The following is an 18,971-nucleotide window of genomic DNA, read 5'->3' on the forward strand; positions in this document are numbered from 1 at the left end:
TGGTGTCGGCCCCACAGGGGGCGACATCCCATTTTTCTTTTTCATCCACTAGGGGTCACTGGAGTACTCTTGGGATATGGACGGCTTCTGCAGGAAACAGGGCACTGAATATTTAAATTTAGAACTCTCCACCCCTCCATATCCCCGAGTACCTCAGTGTTTTTTTCTGTGCTCATGCACTAACAGAGGCTTGTGTGGGTTCCCACACTTACCTTTGAATTTTGATTTTAATTTTTACTTTTTTCTACTACTAGCACATCCCTTCCCAGTTTCTACTAAAAACATGGGTCCGGGATAAGTGCCGCTGCACGGAGCAGCGCATGGCGTGTCGGTCCTCACAAAGAGCACCCTCACAGCCACACACAGCTCACTGATTGCTGCTACAGCTGGACGGAGCTTACACAAAGAAGCCCCGTCACAGCCATAAACTGCTGCACAAGCTGGACGGAGCTTACAGGAAGAAGCCCCATCACAGCCATGAACTGCTGCACAAGCTGGACGGAGCTTACAGGAAGAAGCCCCGTCACAGCCATGAACTGCTGCACGAGCTGGACGGAGCTTACAAGAAGCCCATCGCAGCCCTCCCTACAGGACACAAGGTATGCTGGGGGGGAGCGGGGTGGTCAGCGCAGGCTGCCGCCCCGCTGTGTGGGGTCCGTATTAAAATGCCGCCCGCATCCGCTCATACAGCCCACCACTCCCAGACAATCCGTCAGGCCGCCCCAGCCGCTCCGTCCGCCGGCCACAGCCGATCAGTCAGCGCGGTACGTCTTTGAAGTACCAGCGCTAGGAGGGGGAGACGCAGCTCGGCTAACGACGCCGGAAGCCGCTACGCGCCGCTCCGGCCAGCCGAACTCCGCTGTCTATTGTTTCCTCGGACGTTTCCCGCCTCCCTGCAATGAACAGCTTCCCGGCAACGCTCCCCGCTGAGACAGCGCTGCAGGGAGCACAGGGGGAGGGGGGGGGGGGGGGCAAGTCTGCTTACGGCGCTGCTGCTAGGGAGAAAATCTTAATGAGAAGAATAGACATAGGTTGTATTAATATTGAGTCTATATTAACACTGCAGCAGGCATGGATTGGTAACCTGTCCTGTAATTATCAGTGTAAGCATGGCATGGGGGCCATTTTAACCATGCTTCCTGTTTCTTCCTGTTTGTGATTCCAGAACGTTCCTGCCCTATATCTCTACTCCACCGAAGGCGCAGGGGTGTTAGTGGGAATTTTTGGTTCAGATTTCATATAGGCTGGCCATGTGAACTGCACTTCGGCCATATATATATGTATATTACACTCCTTAAGTAATAATTTTACTGAGTCGTGCAAGTGTCTGTATTGGTCTATTGTGTTGTCTGTCTGCATAATGAGTACGGCACCAGCAAGGACTAAAAAGAAGTTTTACTGTACATAAATCTACCACATGTTCAGTAAGTTTTTTTGTAGCTTGCCATTCCAGAAGCCGGTTCATACCCAGATCCTATGTTAAGCAAATGTAATGGCTGGGTTGCAATTAAAATTGGCCGCCGCTCGACAGGAGCGGCAAGATCGAGTGACACCGCCAGCTCTAACGGAGGAGTCTCAGCCTTTGCAAAGGTCCAACTTCACTTTGGGTAACAGGGTGTTCATTTAATTGGTCTTATAATTTAACATTTCTGCTATGTTGCAGTCTGTCAATTCTATGCCAAACCTCACGGCGCTAAATAAGGGTGAGGAGGGCACATTAGACCAACAGTCAGTGCGGTTTTTGACAACCAGACATTGATAATGCGTCAAGTCTCTGAAGTTTACAGAGACTAAGGAGCCTCTAACATATAATCAGTCGTATTTACTAAACGACAGAGATCTCCAATGGGCTTCTTATTTAGGATATTTTACTAAGATGTTAGTAAAAACACAAAATAAGCAAATTACCCGTTCTATACCTCACAGATTTAACTATTTACCCGTTTCCACACAGTGACATCTACATTGGAGAATCGGCCATGGGTGAATTCGTCTGTGTCAATCCTTATAAAGACCCAAGATACATTTGGGTCACTAAGGCGCTCTATGTATAGAAACAATGACGTTCACGTTAGATAATCAAATCTGAGAAGCTGCTGAGTATCTATGCACAGTTTCTGCTGCAGGATGTTAGCTCGCTTCTCGCTTTTCATCGTCGCTAGTTACAGCACAACAACGACTCTGGCTGCGTTCTGGCCAAGCGGAGTCAGAGGTCAAAAGAATACGGCGGAAATACTCGGGTCCGGCGTTTAAATCCTTTAGACTTCAGTCTTTTCAAGGCTGTAGTACAGAAATTGTAACGGCAGGGCGCTAAAGTCACCAACAAGCAGTGGCTTGACGGGTTCCCAGGTCATCTCGGATTTCCAATTGTGGGAGCGCGCCTTTAGACGGTACATTAGCCGGGATTCCAGACATCCACTGATGGATGTATCCGCAATTTAGTGGTAAAAGAAAGCGGTATCCCGCCACTGCGCTTTTTCAAGACAGGACTGCCTCTGTCGGATGACAAGAAGGCGTTGTGGCAGATTGCCATTCAGTCTCTGCTGGATTCAGCAGTTTTTAATTCCAGGCCTGGTACACCAATAAGGTCAGGGTTATTATTCCCGTCTGTTTGTGGTACCGAAGACGGAGGGCTCCGTCACAGTCTCAATCAGTAAGTCACTTACTACAGATTGAAGATGGAATTTCTGCGGTTAGTATTTGCAGATTTGGAGCCACAAGATTGCATGATTGCACTTGATTTCCAGAATGCGTACTTACACATTCCAATTTGGTCACCTCATCAGAGGTTCTTGCGTTTTGCAATACGCCACAACCATTAACAGTGTCAGGCTCTACCGTTTGGACTCTCGTCAGTGCCACGGATATTCACCAAAGTGATGTTGGTGATGATAGCTCATCTCAGATCCCTGGCAGTGACAATCGTTCCGTACTTAGACGATCTGCTCATAAGAGCTCCGTCTCAACAGATGCTCCTCCAACTTGCGCTGCTAACGTACACCACGGTTGCAGTGTCAACTTCAAGAAATCGCATCTAATTCCGTCTCAACGACTTCAATTCCTAGGTATGATTCCAGATACGTTAAATCATAGAATTTACCTACTACACCAGAAAGTACAGATTATACGCCATCTGGTACAATTAGTGCTCAAGCCACGCACACTCTCAATACATTTGTGTATTCGCCTATTAGGAACAATGGTGGTGGCTTTCGAAGCGCTTCAGTTCAGAGGTTTTCACTCGCGTCCATTTCCACAGCATGTGCTCGCACAGTGGTTGCCCTCGCATCTGCAGTTTCCCCACAGGGTGAGGTTGTCGCCAAGGGCGAGGGTGTCTCTACTCTGGGTGAGAGCCTCAGAAATTGGGGAGCTGTAGTTTAAAATTGTCAGCAACAGGGTCTCTAGGCGGATCACGACAGATTGCTGTCTTTAAATGTCCTGGAACTCCGCACAATTTACAATGCACTACATGCTTCGCTCTCAGACTGTCCAAGTGCAGTCACACAACGCGACGGAAGTCGCATACATCAACAACCAGGGAGGAACGAGCAGCTGCATAGTAATGCAGGAAGTAGCTCGAATCCTCAATTGGCCAGAATACCATAAGGTGATATTGTCGGCAGGGTTCATTCCGGGAGTGGACAACTGCAAGGCGGATTATCTCAGCCGTCTGGATTTTCATCCAAGGACTGGGCATTAACTCCAGAGGTGTTTCACATGTTGGTCCACAGCTGGGGTTACCCTCAGGTGGATCTGATGGCATCTCGCCACAATTACCAAACGCCCCAGTATGTGTCCAGACCGAGAGATCCAAAGGCAGTGGCGGTGGATGCTCTCACAATCGCGTGGCCGTAAAGCCTCGTGTATCTGTTTCCACCGTTTCCACTACTCTCTCGGTTGCTAAAACGGATCAAAAGAGAGTCCGTCACAGTCATACTAGTGGCACCTCATTGGCCTCGGAGAGCTTGGTTCTCGGATCTCCGCGGACTACTCGCATAAGATCCTTGGCCGCTCCTACTACGTCCAGACCTGTTACAACAGGGTCCGTTCTTTTACCCCGATTTAGTGCGCCTGCGTTTGACGGGGTGGCTGTTGAGACCGCCCTCTTAAGAAGACAGGGCATTCCAGTATCGGTTATACCAACCATGTTACGAGCTAGGAAGCCGGTTACGGCAGCTCATTATTACAGAATTTGACGTGCCTATATAGGTTGGGGTGAAGCTCGGAAGTTTCCGACATCATCTTTCAGGTTATCCCGTCTTTTGATATTTCTACAAACGGGGTTAGATGGAGGACTGCGTTTATCTACGCTAAAGGTGCAGGTATCTGCGTTGTCAATTTATTTTCAAAGACGATTGGCTCTATTGCCGTCGGTACACACTTTTCTACAAGGTGTCCTCAGAGTACAGCCTCCATTCATTCCACCTACAGCGCCATGGGACTTGAAGCTGGTTTTAGATTTCTTACAGTCTTCATATTTTGAACCCTTACAGCAAGTGGATATAAAGTTTCTCACTTGGAAAACAATTTTTCTTCTAGTCTTAGCTTCGGCAAGGCGTGTTTCAGATTTGGGTGTCTTGTCATGCAAGCCACCGTATTTGGTGTTTCCTGATGACACAGCGGAACTTCGGACGAATCCCGCTTTCTTACCAAAGGTAGTGTCATCTTTTCACATCAATCAACCAATAGTAGTTCCTGTGTTAACAGCACATTCTGGAACTCCGAATGTGGTACACGCATTACGCGTTTATGTATCCCGAACGTCTACAGTTCGTAATACGGATACGTTGTTCGTTCTCTATGAGGCTGCCAAGTTGGGTTGGCCAGCTTCTCAGCAGACCTTATCCAGATGGATAAAACTGACTATACGTCAGGCTTACCTTCATGCTAGGTTACAGCCGCCTACATCAGTAACAGCTCATTCCACACGTTCTGTGGGAACTTCATGGGCAGCTGGTCGTGGAGCTTCTATGACGCAGCTTTGCCGTGCGGCTACATGGTCTTCAGTGCACACCTTTGTGCGCTTTTACAAGTTTGATACGTTTTGCGGCATCAGCATCTAGCTTTGGCCGCCTAGTGTTACAAGTGTCAAACAGCTCTCCCGCCCACGGGGGAAGCTTTGGTACGTCCCAAGAGTACTCCAGTGACCCCTAGTGGATGAAAAAGAAAATAGGATTTTGGTACTTACCAGGTAAATCCTTTTCTTTGAATCCATAGGGGGCACTGGACGCCCACCCAGAGCAGTTTTACTTGGTTTCTATTAACCTCAGGGGATCTTATGGTAACACATTTTCACCGACTGATTCAAATTATAAGGTTCTATCGGTTATGGTGTCAACTGTTTAGTTGTCAGTAACGTTATGTGTCAACTTTGTTGTTGTCCGTTAGGTTATAGGTAATTCTCCATTGTCAACCTCTCTATAGTTCCTGTTCGGCTCAGTAAAAAACACTGAGGTACTCGGGGATATGGAGGGGTGGAGAGTTCTAAATTTAAATATTCAGTGCCCTGTTTCCTGCGGAAGCCGTCCATATCCCAAGAGTACTCCAGTGCCCCCTATGGATTCAAAGAAAAGGATTTACCTGGTAAGTACCAAAATCCTATTTATCGGCCTCTGCTCCGCCTCCACGTAACCTTCCTCATCCAACATGTCGACACAGCCGTACCGACACACCGCACACACACAGGGAATGCTCTGACTGAGGACAGGACCCCACAAAGTCCTTTGGGGAGACCGAGAGAGAGTATGCCAGCACACACCAGAGCGCTATATAATGCAGGGATTAACACTATAACTGAGTGATTTTTCCCCAAATAGCTGCTTGTATACATATATTGCGCCTAAATTTAGTGCCCCCCCTCTCTTTTTAACCCTTTGAGCCTGAAAACTACAGGGGAGAGCCTGGGGAGCTGTCTTCCAGCTGCACTGTGAAGAGAAAATGGCGCCAGTGTGCTGAGGGAGAAGCCCCGCCCCCTTTTCGGCAGACTTTCTCCCACTTTTTCTGTGATACTGGCAGGGGTAATTTTACATCTATATAGCCTCTGGGACTATATATGATGTATATTTTGCCAGCCAAGGTGCTATTTATTGCCCTCAGGGCGCCCGCCACAGGGGATAGGTCAGTGTTACAGTAGATATAAGACGCGGTACACGGGATAGATCAGTGTTCCAGCCAGTATAATATGCGGTACACGTGTCACACGGGGGATAGGAAAGCGTTACAGCAGATATAAGACGCGGTACACGGGATAGCTCGGTGTTACAGGCGGTATAATATGCGGTACACGTGTCACACGGGGGATAGGTCAGTGTTACAGCAGATATAAGACGCGGTACACGGGGGAGAGGTCAGTGTTACAGCAGATATAAGACGCGGTACACGGGATAGATCAGTGTTCCAGCCAGTATAATATGCGGTACACGTGTCACACGGGGGATAGGTCAGTGTTACAGCAGATATAAGACGCGGTACACGGGGGAGAGGTCAGTGTTACAGCAGATATAAGACGCGGTACACGGGATAGATCAGTGTTCCAGCCAGTATAATATGCGGTACACGCGTCACACGGGGGATAGGTCAGTATTACAGTAGATATAAGACGCGGTACACGTGATAGCTTGGTGTCGCAGGCGCTGTTAGGACACACGGGGGATAGGTCAGTGTTACAGTAGATATAAGACGCGGTACACGTGATAGCTTGGTGTCGCAGGCGCTGTTAGGACACATGGGGGAGAGGTCAGTGTTACAGTAGATATAAGACGCGGTACACGGGATAGATCAGTGTTCCAGCCAGTATAATCAGGATTTTGGTACTTACCGATAAATCCCTTTCTCCGATTCCACAGGGGCCACTGGAGCGTAGTTACAATGGGGAATAGTAGGCAGTAATTGGGAGCTGGGACTTTAAAAAATTCTAACCCTGTGGCTAGCTCCTCCCCTACTATCTCCCCTCCAATCCAGTCTACGTAAAACTGTGCCCAAGGAGAGCTGTAATACAGAAAACCATAAGGTAGAGGAGGTTATTGACGTCTACTCAACCAGGATAATCCAAACTAACCCTGGAATCGAACCTAATAATAAACAGGTTAACCTGAACTCAACAAGCGGTCATTAATTGAACCGCAAACCGTTAAGCAAAAAACAACAAGGAGGAACAGCGCTGGGCGGGCGTCCAGTGGCCCCTGTGGAATCGGAGAAAGGGATTTATCGGTAAGTACCAAAATCCTGATTTCTCCTTCATCCACTAGGGGCCACTGGAGCGTAGTTACAATGGGGACGTCCCAGAGCTCCCAGAACGGGTGGGAGAGCGCTGAGAGTCCTGTAAAACCGCTCGGCCAAAGTGAGATGCAGAGGCCGCAAAAGTGTCAAACTTGTAGAATTTGACAAACGTATGACGGCCGGACCAAGTAGCCGCCCGACATAAAGTAGTCATAGAGACCCCCCGGGCAGCCGCCCAAGAAGGTCCCACAGAGCGTGTGGAGTGTGCTGAAATGGAAGATGGAGGTTCCCGAGAAGTCGCCAAATAAGCTTGTCTGATGGTCAGTCGAATCCATCGAGACAAGGTCTGCTTAGAGGCCGGCCAACCACGGCGGGCAGCGTCGTACAGCACAAATAAGGAATCAGACTTCCGAATAGCCGAAGTCCTATCCACATAGATCTTGAGCGCTCTTACAACGTCCAATGATCTCGCATCCGGAGAGTCCCCCGAGAGGGCCGGGACGACAAGCGGCTGATTGATGTGAAAATCAGACACCACTTTAGGTAGAAAGGACATACGAGTACGAAGCTCGGCCCTATCCGCATGAAACACCAGGTAAGGAGACCTGCAAGAGAGAGCCCCCAGTTCCGACACCCGTCTAGCTGAAGCCAGCGCCAGGAGAAGAACCACCTTCCAGGTGAGATATTTTATCTCTACTGATTCCAGGGGCTCAAACAATGAAGACTGCAGAAAGGACAGGACAAGACTGAGGTCCCATGGCGCTGTCGGAGGACGGAAGGGAGGCTGTATTCGAAGAACCCCTTGAAAGAAGGTCTGAACCTCAGGCAGCAAGGCTAACCTTTTCTGGAAGTAAACCGAAAGAGCAGAGACCTGCACTTTTAGTGAGCCCAGTCTTAGGCCTGCTGAAAAACCCGCCTGCAAAAAACGGAGAAGACGGGCTAAGCTATACACGGAAGGAGAAAATTCTCGACGTTCACACCATGCTACATAAGCCTTCCAAATGCGGTAGTAGTGAGAAGATGTAACCGACTTTCTAGCCCGAAGCATAGTAGGTATAACTGTACGAGGAATCCCCTTGTCAAGATGGCTTTCTCAACAGCCACGCCGTCAAACGTAGCCTGCGTAAGTCTGGATAACAAAAAGGACCCTGTTGTAGAAGGTCGTCTCGTATTGGTAGGGTCCAAGGCTCGGCCACCGACAACAGATGTAGAGTGGAGTACCAAACCCTGCGTGGCCAATCTGGAGCCACTAGGAGAACCAGAGCGTCTTCTCTCTTGATGCGTTGCAGAACCTTCGGCAACAGCGGAAAAGGAGGAAAGAGGTAAACGAACTGAAAATTCCAAGGAGCCGTGAGAGCATCCACGCCCGCCGCCGCCGGGTCCCTCGTCCGAGAGTAGTAAAGAGGCAACTGATGGTTCAGGCGGGACACCATGAGGTCGATCTGTGGTTTTCCCCACCGGCGGACCAGTTGCCAAAACACCTGGGGATGTAGTGACCATTCTCCCGGGTGCATGTCCTGCCGGCTTAGATAGTCGGCTTCCCAATTGTCCACTCCCGGAATGAATATTGCCGAGAAGGACAGAGCATACTTCTCCGCCCAGAGAAGGATGTTGGTGACTTCCCTCATCGCTGCGCGGCTGCGAGTGCCGCCCTGACGGTTGATGTATGCTACCGTCGTGGCGTTGTCGGACTGAACTCTGACCGCTCGACCTCGCAGGAGGTGATGTGCCTGCAGCAGGGCGTTGTACACCGCCCTTAGTTCGAGGATGTTTATGGGGAGAGCGGATTCGTGGATTGACCAGCGCCCCTGAAACTGATGTCCCAGGGTCACTGCCCCCCAGCCTCGCAGACTGGCGTCCGTGGTGAGGAGAGTCCAATCCCATATGCCGAACCGTCTTCCTTCCAACAGATGGGTTGACTGGAGCCACCAGAGCAGCGATGACCGTGCCTTTGGAGATAGCGTCACCCGCTGATGAAGGAACAGATGAGATCCTGACCATTGATTTAGAAGACACAGCTGAAACGGTCGAGAGTGGAAGCGACCGTACGGAAGAGCCTCGAACGCTGCTACCATCTTTCCCAGCAGGCGAATGCACAGATATACCGACACCCGACGGTGTTGAAGGACCAATCTTACCAGTGTCTGCAGAGAAAGTATCTTGTCCCGCGGAAGGAAAACCCTCTGATGGACTGTGTCGAGAATCATTCCCAGAAACAACAGCCGTTGTGAGGGGCATAAGTGAGACTTTGGAAAATTCAGGACCCACCCGTGTCGGATCAGAAGGTCCTGTGTCATCCGGATATTCTGAAGTAACTGTTCTGCTGAGCTCGCTTTTATTAGCAGATCGTCCAGATAGGGAACAATTGTCACACCCTGCTTCCGAAGCAGGGCCATCATGACCGCCATGATCTTTGTGAACACTCTGGGAGCAGAAGAGAGACCGAAAGGAAGGGCCTGGAACTGTAAATGAGCGTCCTGTATTGCGAACCGGAGAAAAGGCTGGTGAGGAGGCCAAATGGGAACATGTAAGTATGCGTCCTTGATGTCTAAGGATGCCAGAAACTCGTCTTTTTCCAACCCCGCAATAACAGACTGGAGGGACTCCATCTTGAACTTGAACACCTTCAAATACGGATTGAGATCTTTCAAGTTCAGGATTGGTCTGACTGAGCCGTCCGGCTTCGGTACTAGAAACAGGCTTGAGTAATAGCCCTGTTTTCGATGATGCGAGGGAACAGGGATCACAACCCTTGCAGACAGAAGCTTCTGGACCGCGGTTTGTAAGGCAACTCCCCGGTTGTCGGAAACTGGCAAACCCGTGGTAAAGAACCGCTGGGGTGGTTGTTCCTGAAAAACGAGCTTGTAACCGCAAGTGATGAGATCCCGGACCCAAGCATCTGGGCAGGACTGTATCCAGACCTCCTTGAAATCCCACAAACGAGCTCCCACCCTGTGATCTCCCAGGTGGGAGGGAGGCCCGTCATGCGGTGGCAGTGCCAGAAGACTTAACGTCTGACTGGGCTGAGGCTGCGGAATCTCTACCCCTGCTGCCGCCTCTACCTCTATGGCCACGGAAGGTAGAAGCTCCACCCCTGGCCTGTCCTCGAAACCTGGAAGGGGCACGAAAGGATCGAAAAGAGGGACCCCTATATGGTCTGCGAGCGGCTGGAGCAGCAGAAGGAAGATAAGCCGACCTACCCCCCGTGGCCGTAGAGATCCAGGCATCCAGATCCTTACCAAACAGAAACTCCCCCGTAAAGGGTAACGCCTCTGCCGCCCTTTTGGATTCCGTATCCGCATGCCAATGCCGGAGCCATAGCGCTCTGCGGGCCGCAATTGTTAAAGCGGAAATTCTAGCTCCGAGAACACCTATGTCCTTGGACGCTTCGCAAAGATAAAGGGCTGATTCACGGATGTGTTCTGCCAAGTCTATCAATTGATCCGCCGGTAATTCGTTACGAATTCCAGAGGACAATTGTTCCGCCCAAGCTTCGATTGCCTTGTTGACCCAACAACCTACCTGCGGCGGGCGCTGCAAAACCCCTGCCGCAGAGTAAATATTCTTTAAGGTAGACTCCAACTTCCTATCTGACGCCTCCTTAAGTGAAGTTGCCCCCGGAACAGGCAGGACCGTCTTTTTGGACAGATGAGACACCGAAGGATCCACGATCGGAGAGGTCTCATAGCGCGTTCTGCTACCTGCGGGAAAAGGATAGGAAGACAACATTTTTCTTGATACCTGAAATTTCGCGTCTGGATGCTTCCAGGCTGTTGTTATAAGTGCATCCAGCTCCTCCGAAACTGGAAAAGTCACCGGCAGGTATTGGTCGGTGCCAAACCTTGAAGGGCGTAAGGTGTCTTCCGTCTCCTCCACCTGTAAGACTGAGCGAATAGCAGTAATAAGAGCCTCTATACCCTGAGCTACAGGTTCAGAGTCCTCATATACCTGATCATCAGTATCCTGGATATCCACATCCTGTATATCCTGTACATCTAACCCCGCCTCATCTAATTGAGGCATATCATCATCAAAGTCCTGTAACACAGAGGCTAGCAATCTCTTTTTTGCAGCCTGTTGGGGGGGGGCTAAAGGACGGGGCTTGGGAAGGTATTACAGCCCTGGAAAGCCCTTCCACTGACTTTGCCAATGAGACTGCCCATGCAGGTTCTGGCGCCGGTACCGGGACAAGCTGTCGGAACCGGGCCGCCTCTCTATCTTCCCGAGAGGCTTTAAGTTCCCCAGTCAGCAGGGACATCACCTCTGTGAGCTGTGTCGACCATGTCGGGGCGCTCTGGGGTTCTGAGGAGGGCTGAGCTGATGGCTGTGACTCCTCACCTAAAACCTGACCCTGCTTTTGTGCTGCCTTGGAGCCTTTGGTGGTCATGGCAGCATCTAAACTTGATACCCTTCCCCCACAGGAAAACAGCTATAGGGAGAATGGGAGGGAGGGGAGGGAAGCAGGGAAAAGAATGCAGCCACAGCAGCCGATCTGTCCTGCACGATACTGTGTGCAGTGACAGGCTGCAATAAACAAATAGTGTACCTGCAGTGCCCCAGAGTGCCCCCCTTCCCCACTGTAACTGCTCGTGTGGTCGCGTGGCCTCCGTCCCGCGCTGCTGCTGACAGGAAAAGAACGGGTCCCCAGCGCGCTGTACTTCCGGGCGCGCAGAGCGGGATTAAGCCCCGCCCCCTCCTTGACGGCGCCAAATTTAAAACTGCAGTGTGTCCTTATGTCGGATCCCTGTAGCGGCTCTGTGAGCCGCGCTGGCGGGGATCCGAGCAGCGAGGAGAGCGGGCGGCTGGCGGGCGGGCGAGCGGGAGCGCGGCACAGTGCCGTTACTTTTTTTTTTTTAAATAAATAAAAATGATTAATAATCCGAGGTGAGGGGGGGGGGTTGTTAGGGTGCTGTAGGGGTGTTCTGTCACTGTCCCCCTGTAGTGACCAATAATAAAATTAATTCTTCAGAACCCCCCGGTCACCCCTTCATCCCAACACTCTGGGTGGGGGGGATATACACACCTTTCAGTGGTGGAGGGTGGCCCCGACACACGCCGCACGCAGCGGTGTCCGGCCGTTTCAGATACTCACCGCTGCCGTGCTGCCGGAATCTTCTGCTGGATGGAGTGGTCCCGACACGCGCCGCACGCAGCGGTGTCCGCCAACTCAGGAGAGCTCAGTGTCTCCCTCAGCCGGGGCCCATCCCGAGCCGCACGCAGCTGCGATGGGACCCCACCGGCAGCTCCCACGGTGCAGACTGGCAGTGGCAGAGCTGCCAGTCTGTGCGTGTGTGTGAAGAAAAATAAAATAATAAAGAAAAAAGAAAAAATTTCTTCAGCTAAACCCAAGAGAACCAGCTCCCTTGGGCACTAAACTAAGACTGGCTTGGAGGGGAGATAGTAGGGGAGGAGCTAGCCACAGGGTTAGAATTTTTTAAAGTGCCAGCTCCCAATTACTGCCTACTATTCCCCATTGTAACTACGCTCCAGTGGCCCCTGTGGATGAAGGAGAAATATGCGGTACACGTGTCACACGGGGGATAGGTCAGTGTTACAGTAGATATAAGACGCGGTACACGGGATAGCTCGGTGTCGCAGGCGCTGTTAGGACACACGGGGGAGAGGTCAGTATTACAGCAGATATAAGACGCGGTACACGGGATAGCTCAGTGTTCCAGCCAGTATAATATGTGGTACACGTGTCACACGGGGGATAGGTCAGTGTTACAGCAGATATAAGAAGCGGTACACGGGTTAGCTCGGTGTTACAGGCGCTGTTAGGACATATGGGGTGTGTACCCTAAGCCACATAGCAGAGGAATTTTAAGGTGTCCTGGGAATCTTCAACCAAGCGAATAAATTTTGCTATTTCACTATTGCACTCTGTCCTTAGGACCCCAAACAGTTCATGTTTTCCAGGTCACCTCACATTTTTTAAAAACGGGTCAGTAATGACTACACCTGTCTACCTGCTCGGTGACCTGGAAAACGTCACCAAACTGGTGTCCTGAGGACGGAGGTTGATTGGATCATTGTGTGCGGCTCACTTACTAGGTTATGTCAATGTGTCCTGTGTCTGTCTTTTTATTATTTCCCCAGGAACTACATAACCCTCTGGCAGTAATCAGTAATGTGCAGTCAGCCAGCATGTGCGTCAGCATTACTACGTCAGATGCCGGAGCAAGTATGTGTCTTTACCAGGCACTAACATAGGACACAAAACTCTAAGCCACAAATGTATCCATGTTTAATCCACCAAGGTGATCCAACGTTACCATTACACAGGCATAAGTATAACATCCCCTGAGCTAGTGCCACACCGGTGTTGCAGAATGGCACACCTCCCCCGTCAACACCCATAGTGACGAGAGGACTCCTGTTCCCGTCACGCTACACGCACAACAGCAAATGCGACCTGCATGTCATCTGGCTTTCATGGCCGTAATAGTATAGTGCCCTACACAGCCCTGTGTGACAACAGCCTTACGTGGCACATCCAACCATAAAACCATACAAGGTTATAGTGTGCTATGCTGTACTAGGTCCACGGCTGCAGCATCTATCTGACCCCAGCAGGAAGGCTCTGGTCGCAGGTCACCGCAGCGACACAATGAACATTAAGGCTCTGCAATGTTTGTCACCATTTATTGTATTTTCAGAGTCCAGAACTCATCGGTAAGGAGGGAGTAATTCTGCAGGAAAACTGAAAATATAAGGAGCGAGAAACCCACTTTTCTGTTTCACAGGCTTCATTTTAAAACGTACAGTACCTGCCCTTCCACATAGAGAGTACAGGGATTCAAGTATGGTGTGGAGAGTAGTAATACAAAAAGGTTTCATAAAAAACAAAGCAAGAGAAAGGGGAAAAAAAAAAAAAGCTTTAAAAAAAAAAAAAGCCAAAAAATAACCCCCCCCCTTCACTGCCAGACTCCCGACACCGCTCACTTTGGTAAGGCTAAACAATGGGTGTGACCTGGCATCTGTCGTGCATCTGGCATCTGTCCCCCTCACGGGCAAAAGGAGGGGGTGCAAAGTAGGGGTGGCGTATACGATTCTCAAGAAAGCCAGCAATTAAAAACAATTTCCAGTGCGGTCATTCAAAACGAAAACGCAATCTCTAAGCACATGAGCGTCTGAACGAAAACAAGCATGGCGGCCTGTGATAAAACATAGCTTTATCCTGTCTCTAAACTTAAAAGTAATTGAATATTTTAATATATATATATATATATATATATATACATATATATATATATATATATATATATATATATATATACACATATATATATATATATATATATATATATATATATGTTGTGTTTTTTCCTTTATTATTTTCCTAGATTAGTGAATTTTGTGTCTTCCATGTACACACACTATAAAAACCCACTCCTGAATCACATTTTGCCAGAAGATGCCGCCGTCCCTGATCCAGGGGCCGTATTTTGCTCTTGGATGCAAAGCTTGGGCGGCAGGGCTGACATCAATTCATTACGGTCTTTCAAAACTTGTGTACATCCCCTCTGATGGACGCTGGGATCCTGGCAGGGAGGAAGGGAAAGTAATGGGAAAAAGTAGCAGCAGAAATGTAAAAACAAAAAATAAAAAATAAAAATCAGAAAGTTAAAAAAAAAATGGTGGAACCGAGACATTGATGCAGTTGGCTTGTCACTGGCTTGTAGTGAAACCTTGATGCCGCCTGTCCACCTTTTATTCACACACTGAGAAACAGAAGGGTCTCTGCTTTCTGTACGGTAACGCTGGCCCTTATTAAGAAAATATAATCCCCTTTTCTTCTGTTGGGTGAGCTCGTCAATGCTTGTGATATTTAAATATATGTACAGGTTTCCATCTCTTGTGGTTACGTACAGCCACTGGTAGAAAAAACCGCTCTACGATTTACCATCGCGTCATTGGTCAGCATTGTGCTTCTCCCTCATCCATGCATGGATCCTCTCCTTGAGTTCTGGCACTACAGGGAAGAAACAAAAGAAAAAAAATATAGTCAGATGTCAGTGACTGGCTTGCAGTCTACTTGGTAACAGATCATGCTTTCCTGAGTATTTCTTATCTATTCGCAGACTCCAGGCACTGGCTACACACTAAGGAGAGCTTTGTTTTAATGACGGAGGAAAGGATAATATTCAACATTTTTACTTTTTATATGATATATATTTTATTTTAGCTTCCTTTATTTCGCTTTTACATCCTGCAATACACTATATAACGCAGCCCTATATATCTGTACAGTACCGTTAGTATAGACCAGCAATGTATATTACAGCCCATATAAATGTACTCATTATTAGGACCTTCAATAAAAACCCCTATATCAACAAAATAATAGAGACACTATAAACTCCAGCTACACCCGTCTGCACAGAGTATAAGCCAAACAGGTCATGTGAGTGGCGTCTGTTTCCCCATTTGCCCCCTCAGTCTTATCTTCAGTCCTGTCCAGACCTAACCAATCCCGTAACAGCGTATTGCCCAGCCCCCAGTGATGTGAATGTGACACGCCTTTCCATTGGGCCATGCCCACAATATAGTGTCTTGTAAGAAGATCGCAGGTCAGTAAAACGAAAAATATTGACAAGTGCGTTCTACGAGAAGATAAAGATGTTATGGGGAAGAGAAGGCAAATAACGGCCTGACCTCAGAAGGACTTACTAGCCTCACCACAGAATCCAGGTAACATCCTCTAACCAGAAGCGTTTTATACATTTAACGATTTACATTAAACAAAGAAAAAAAGATGCAACTAAAAGCAGAGGGTGCCCGATTCAGAAGTGGCGCTAACACAGAGAGCAGAGCGTTTTTATATTTGTGCATGCGCTGTGATAGACTCCCGGCCGGCTGCGGTGAGAATTTGGACGCTGAGTGAATGACAGTGTGCGTTTGTGGAAGGTAACGGGGGCATGGCAAGCTCGTCAAAAGCAGATGTGTCGCAACCTTTTCACGGACGTGTACGCAACTGTAATGGCTCCAGCTGCTGACTTGCGACGGACAATCTGAGCAGCGATAAGGTTGCTCGGATGTTCCATGGTGCATCTTTGCACCAAGCGGCGGATTAGAGTTGCACCGGTGGGCTGCAACGTTAGCGACGCTGCTTGCGATACTCCGTTGAATAAGGCCCAGAGTCCTAAATTGCTAACTACATTTGGCCATGAAGAGTCAGGTCCAGCATGGCGGTATGAGGCCCCGTGTTCGATACCTGGTTCAAGCATGCTCTCAGTCAGTGTTTGTCTGTTAAAAGGATCTGTGGAGGAATTGAGGAGGTGCCTCAGAATGATAGATCTGTCCATGATTGTTCCCGACGGCAGCCTCACCGGCTCAGACATCAGCGTGTCCATCAGCGGATCTGGAGGAGACCAAGATGCCCATTAATGAGGTCAGTATGAAGGAGAAGAAAGCTGGTGTGTGAATAACATGACGGCTTTTCTGGAACATTACAATGCAATAGATGCGTGGCAGGGCCCAGCCAGTCTCGGGTAACAGCAGCTGTGAGATAACGCAAGCAGAGCTGTTACCAGACACGTGGGAGACCCCGCGGACACATCACACAGGGCTATGGAGAAACACCCCCTCATCCTATTACATTCTCAGTCCGTGCAATTCACTATGCTAACAACCCTGAGAGGATCTGGAGACAGGTCTGCACCAGGCACTGCTCACCGGAGGACTTCCAGTACGGGGATCTCCACTCCAGTCCCCACCAACAGGCCACATTCTATGGATGTCTCTAACCACGCACTGAGGACTTACTCTGGGTCACTAGTATCCCTCCTGCTTCCACAGGCAGAGATCCTCAATACATGGCCTGTTGGGGGCACACGAGGATGAGAACCAGTGAATACAGATGGGTGTAGAACCGGGTAATATACCTCTGAACTCGTCTGGCGCATCACTGTAATCTATCTCTGCCCGTGCGTTCCGTGCCACGATCTCCTCTACCTTCTCAGCCAGGAGCTTGAACTTCTCAATGGCGATGGTGGACTTGATCCCGGCCTTCTTCATCTTGGAAATGACTTCTTCAAACAGATCTTTGCTGTAGGATCTCTGAGGAGAGAGAAGAAATTAATTCTCAGTAACCAAATGGAGGTTTCCCATTACAAAATTACCTCTGTACGAATCTGTAGAAAGGAAGTATCACACACACCTGGTCATCCGCTATGGCTTTTGCAAACCGGGCACAGTCTAAATGCAGGTAAATATCAGTGAGCTGATCCAATAGCTTCTTTGGTTCAAAGCCGTACTTCTCCGGGTTCTCCACCTTCAGGTCTCTGCACTTCGGCCCACACAGCTGCTGCAGGTTGAAGTTCAGCATAGCTGCTAAACGTGGGCCGAGCTCCTGCACAAGGGCCAAGCAGGCAGGAGACATTAGCCAGATGGAGAGCAGACCCTAGTGGAGTCACTACTGCACCACTGAGACGCAACACTCACCGGCCTCAGGAACGGCTTCTGCACTTGCTTGGTGAGAATGTGGAACATGTCTACTGTCTCTGTGGCTAGCGCCAGGTAGGAACGGGAGACGCGTTCATCCTGTGCCAGCTGGGACTGCCGTGTCTGCTGCTGATCCTTCAGAAGAAAGGCGTGTAAGAGACGTATAAAAGCTAGTACTTTACAGCCCGTATAAGTGATGACCAGACGGCTCTAGGTCTGAAAAAATGGAGTATACAAGTACGCTTCAACAGGACACTAGCCTGCAATGGGTGGGGAAACCGTGGTGCCAGTACAGTCTACCATGCAGAAACGCCGTTCCCACAGGAAATCAGTAACGGGAACAGATTTCTATATGGATAACAAAAGGAACATTTGCAAATAACCTCAAAAATGAAAAAACAAAACAAAAAAAACCCCTCCAAAAATAGGGACTAAAGATCTGTATAGTTGGGGCATATGGGATTAGCCACTTAGCAGCCATAATGAATGGCCAACAATATACTCTGTGTAAAGCCGCGTTTCCCAACCTTGTTCCTCAGGGCACACTAGCACTGAAGGGTTACTGTAAGGCACAGGTTCTCAAACTCGGTCCCCAGGACACCAGTCCGTCCATGTTTTGCAGGTCACCTGTAGATTTTTAAAATGTGACAGTTGGAGATCACAGTGCAGCTGCTGGGTGACATGGAAAACGTGAACCGTGTGGGGTCCTGAGGACCGAGTTTGAGAACCACTGCTGTAAGGTATGGAAGAGCTCTAACCCGAGGCAGCTGGTCCCAGTGCTCCTTGTTCCTCATCTCCTCCTGCATTTCATGGATGCGTTTCAGGGACTCCAGACTCTCATCCAGGAGGAACGTGGTGTCGTTAATCAGCATGTTTATGTAGCGAACAAACTGCTTCCCCGAACTGCAAAGACAAACACGTCAATATCCCCTGGGGGGACGCAAATCCCCTTCCCCAAACGCACGCCGTAATCATATGACAGAAAAGGCCTAGAACATGCAGGTAGAATCATATATAAAATGACGGAACTTATTTCTCCCCATTTCTAGGCAGCTGTGTAACATGCGCCACTATGACAGGTAAATGGTACCATCTATATTACTGGGGGTCACTGCATCCAGAACCTGCAGGGTAACCGCAGTGAGATACCTATAACTGCAGGCCGCCTGTCCTGGTAAAATACGGATATGGGGGACCAGTCACCTTCACACAGTGCAGGCTGCTGCATCCTCTCCACGGGAAGGGACAATTCATCTCCCCAGGGACCAGCACACACCAATGGGAGGACTGCTCTGTGTGCAGGTGAC

At 49.4% G+C, this 18,971-nt stretch overlaps 1 protein-coding gene across 2 annotated transcripts in view; it reads right to left on the reverse strand.

Annotated features, from left to right (window-relative positions):
• Positions 1-13,448: 13,448 nt before the first annotated feature.
• Positions 13,449-18,971, reverse strand: part of UBE4B (ubiquitination factor E4B) — a 134,715-nt gene continuing 129,192 nt past the window's right edge. For both annotated transcript variants that reach the window (XM_063943830.1, XM_063943831.1), the window contains 6 exons: positions 18,423-18,567; positions 17,665-17,799; positions 17,381-17,572; positions 17,106-17,280; positions 16,436-16,582; positions 13,449-15,193 (listed from right to left, as the gene is read on the reverse strand). In XM_063943830.1, coding sequence (XP_063799900.1) covers positions 15,132-15,193; positions 16,436-16,582; positions 17,106-17,280; positions 17,381-17,572; positions 17,665-17,799; positions 18,423-18,567 — 856 coding nt within the window. In that variant the 3' untranslated portion in view covers positions 13,449-15,131. The remainder of the gene's footprint in view (positions 15,194-16,435; positions 16,583-17,105; positions 17,281-17,380; positions 17,573-17,664; positions 17,800-18,422; positions 18,568-18,971) is intronic.

The sequence above is a fragment of the Pseudophryne corroboree genome, chromosome 10 (genome assembly GCF_028390025.1).
Source record: "Pseudophryne corroboree isolate aPseCor3 chromosome 10, aPseCor3.hap2, whole genome shotgun sequence".
NCBI lineage: Eukaryota > Metazoa > Chordata > Amphibia > Anura > Myobatrachidae > Pseudophryne > Pseudophryne corroboree.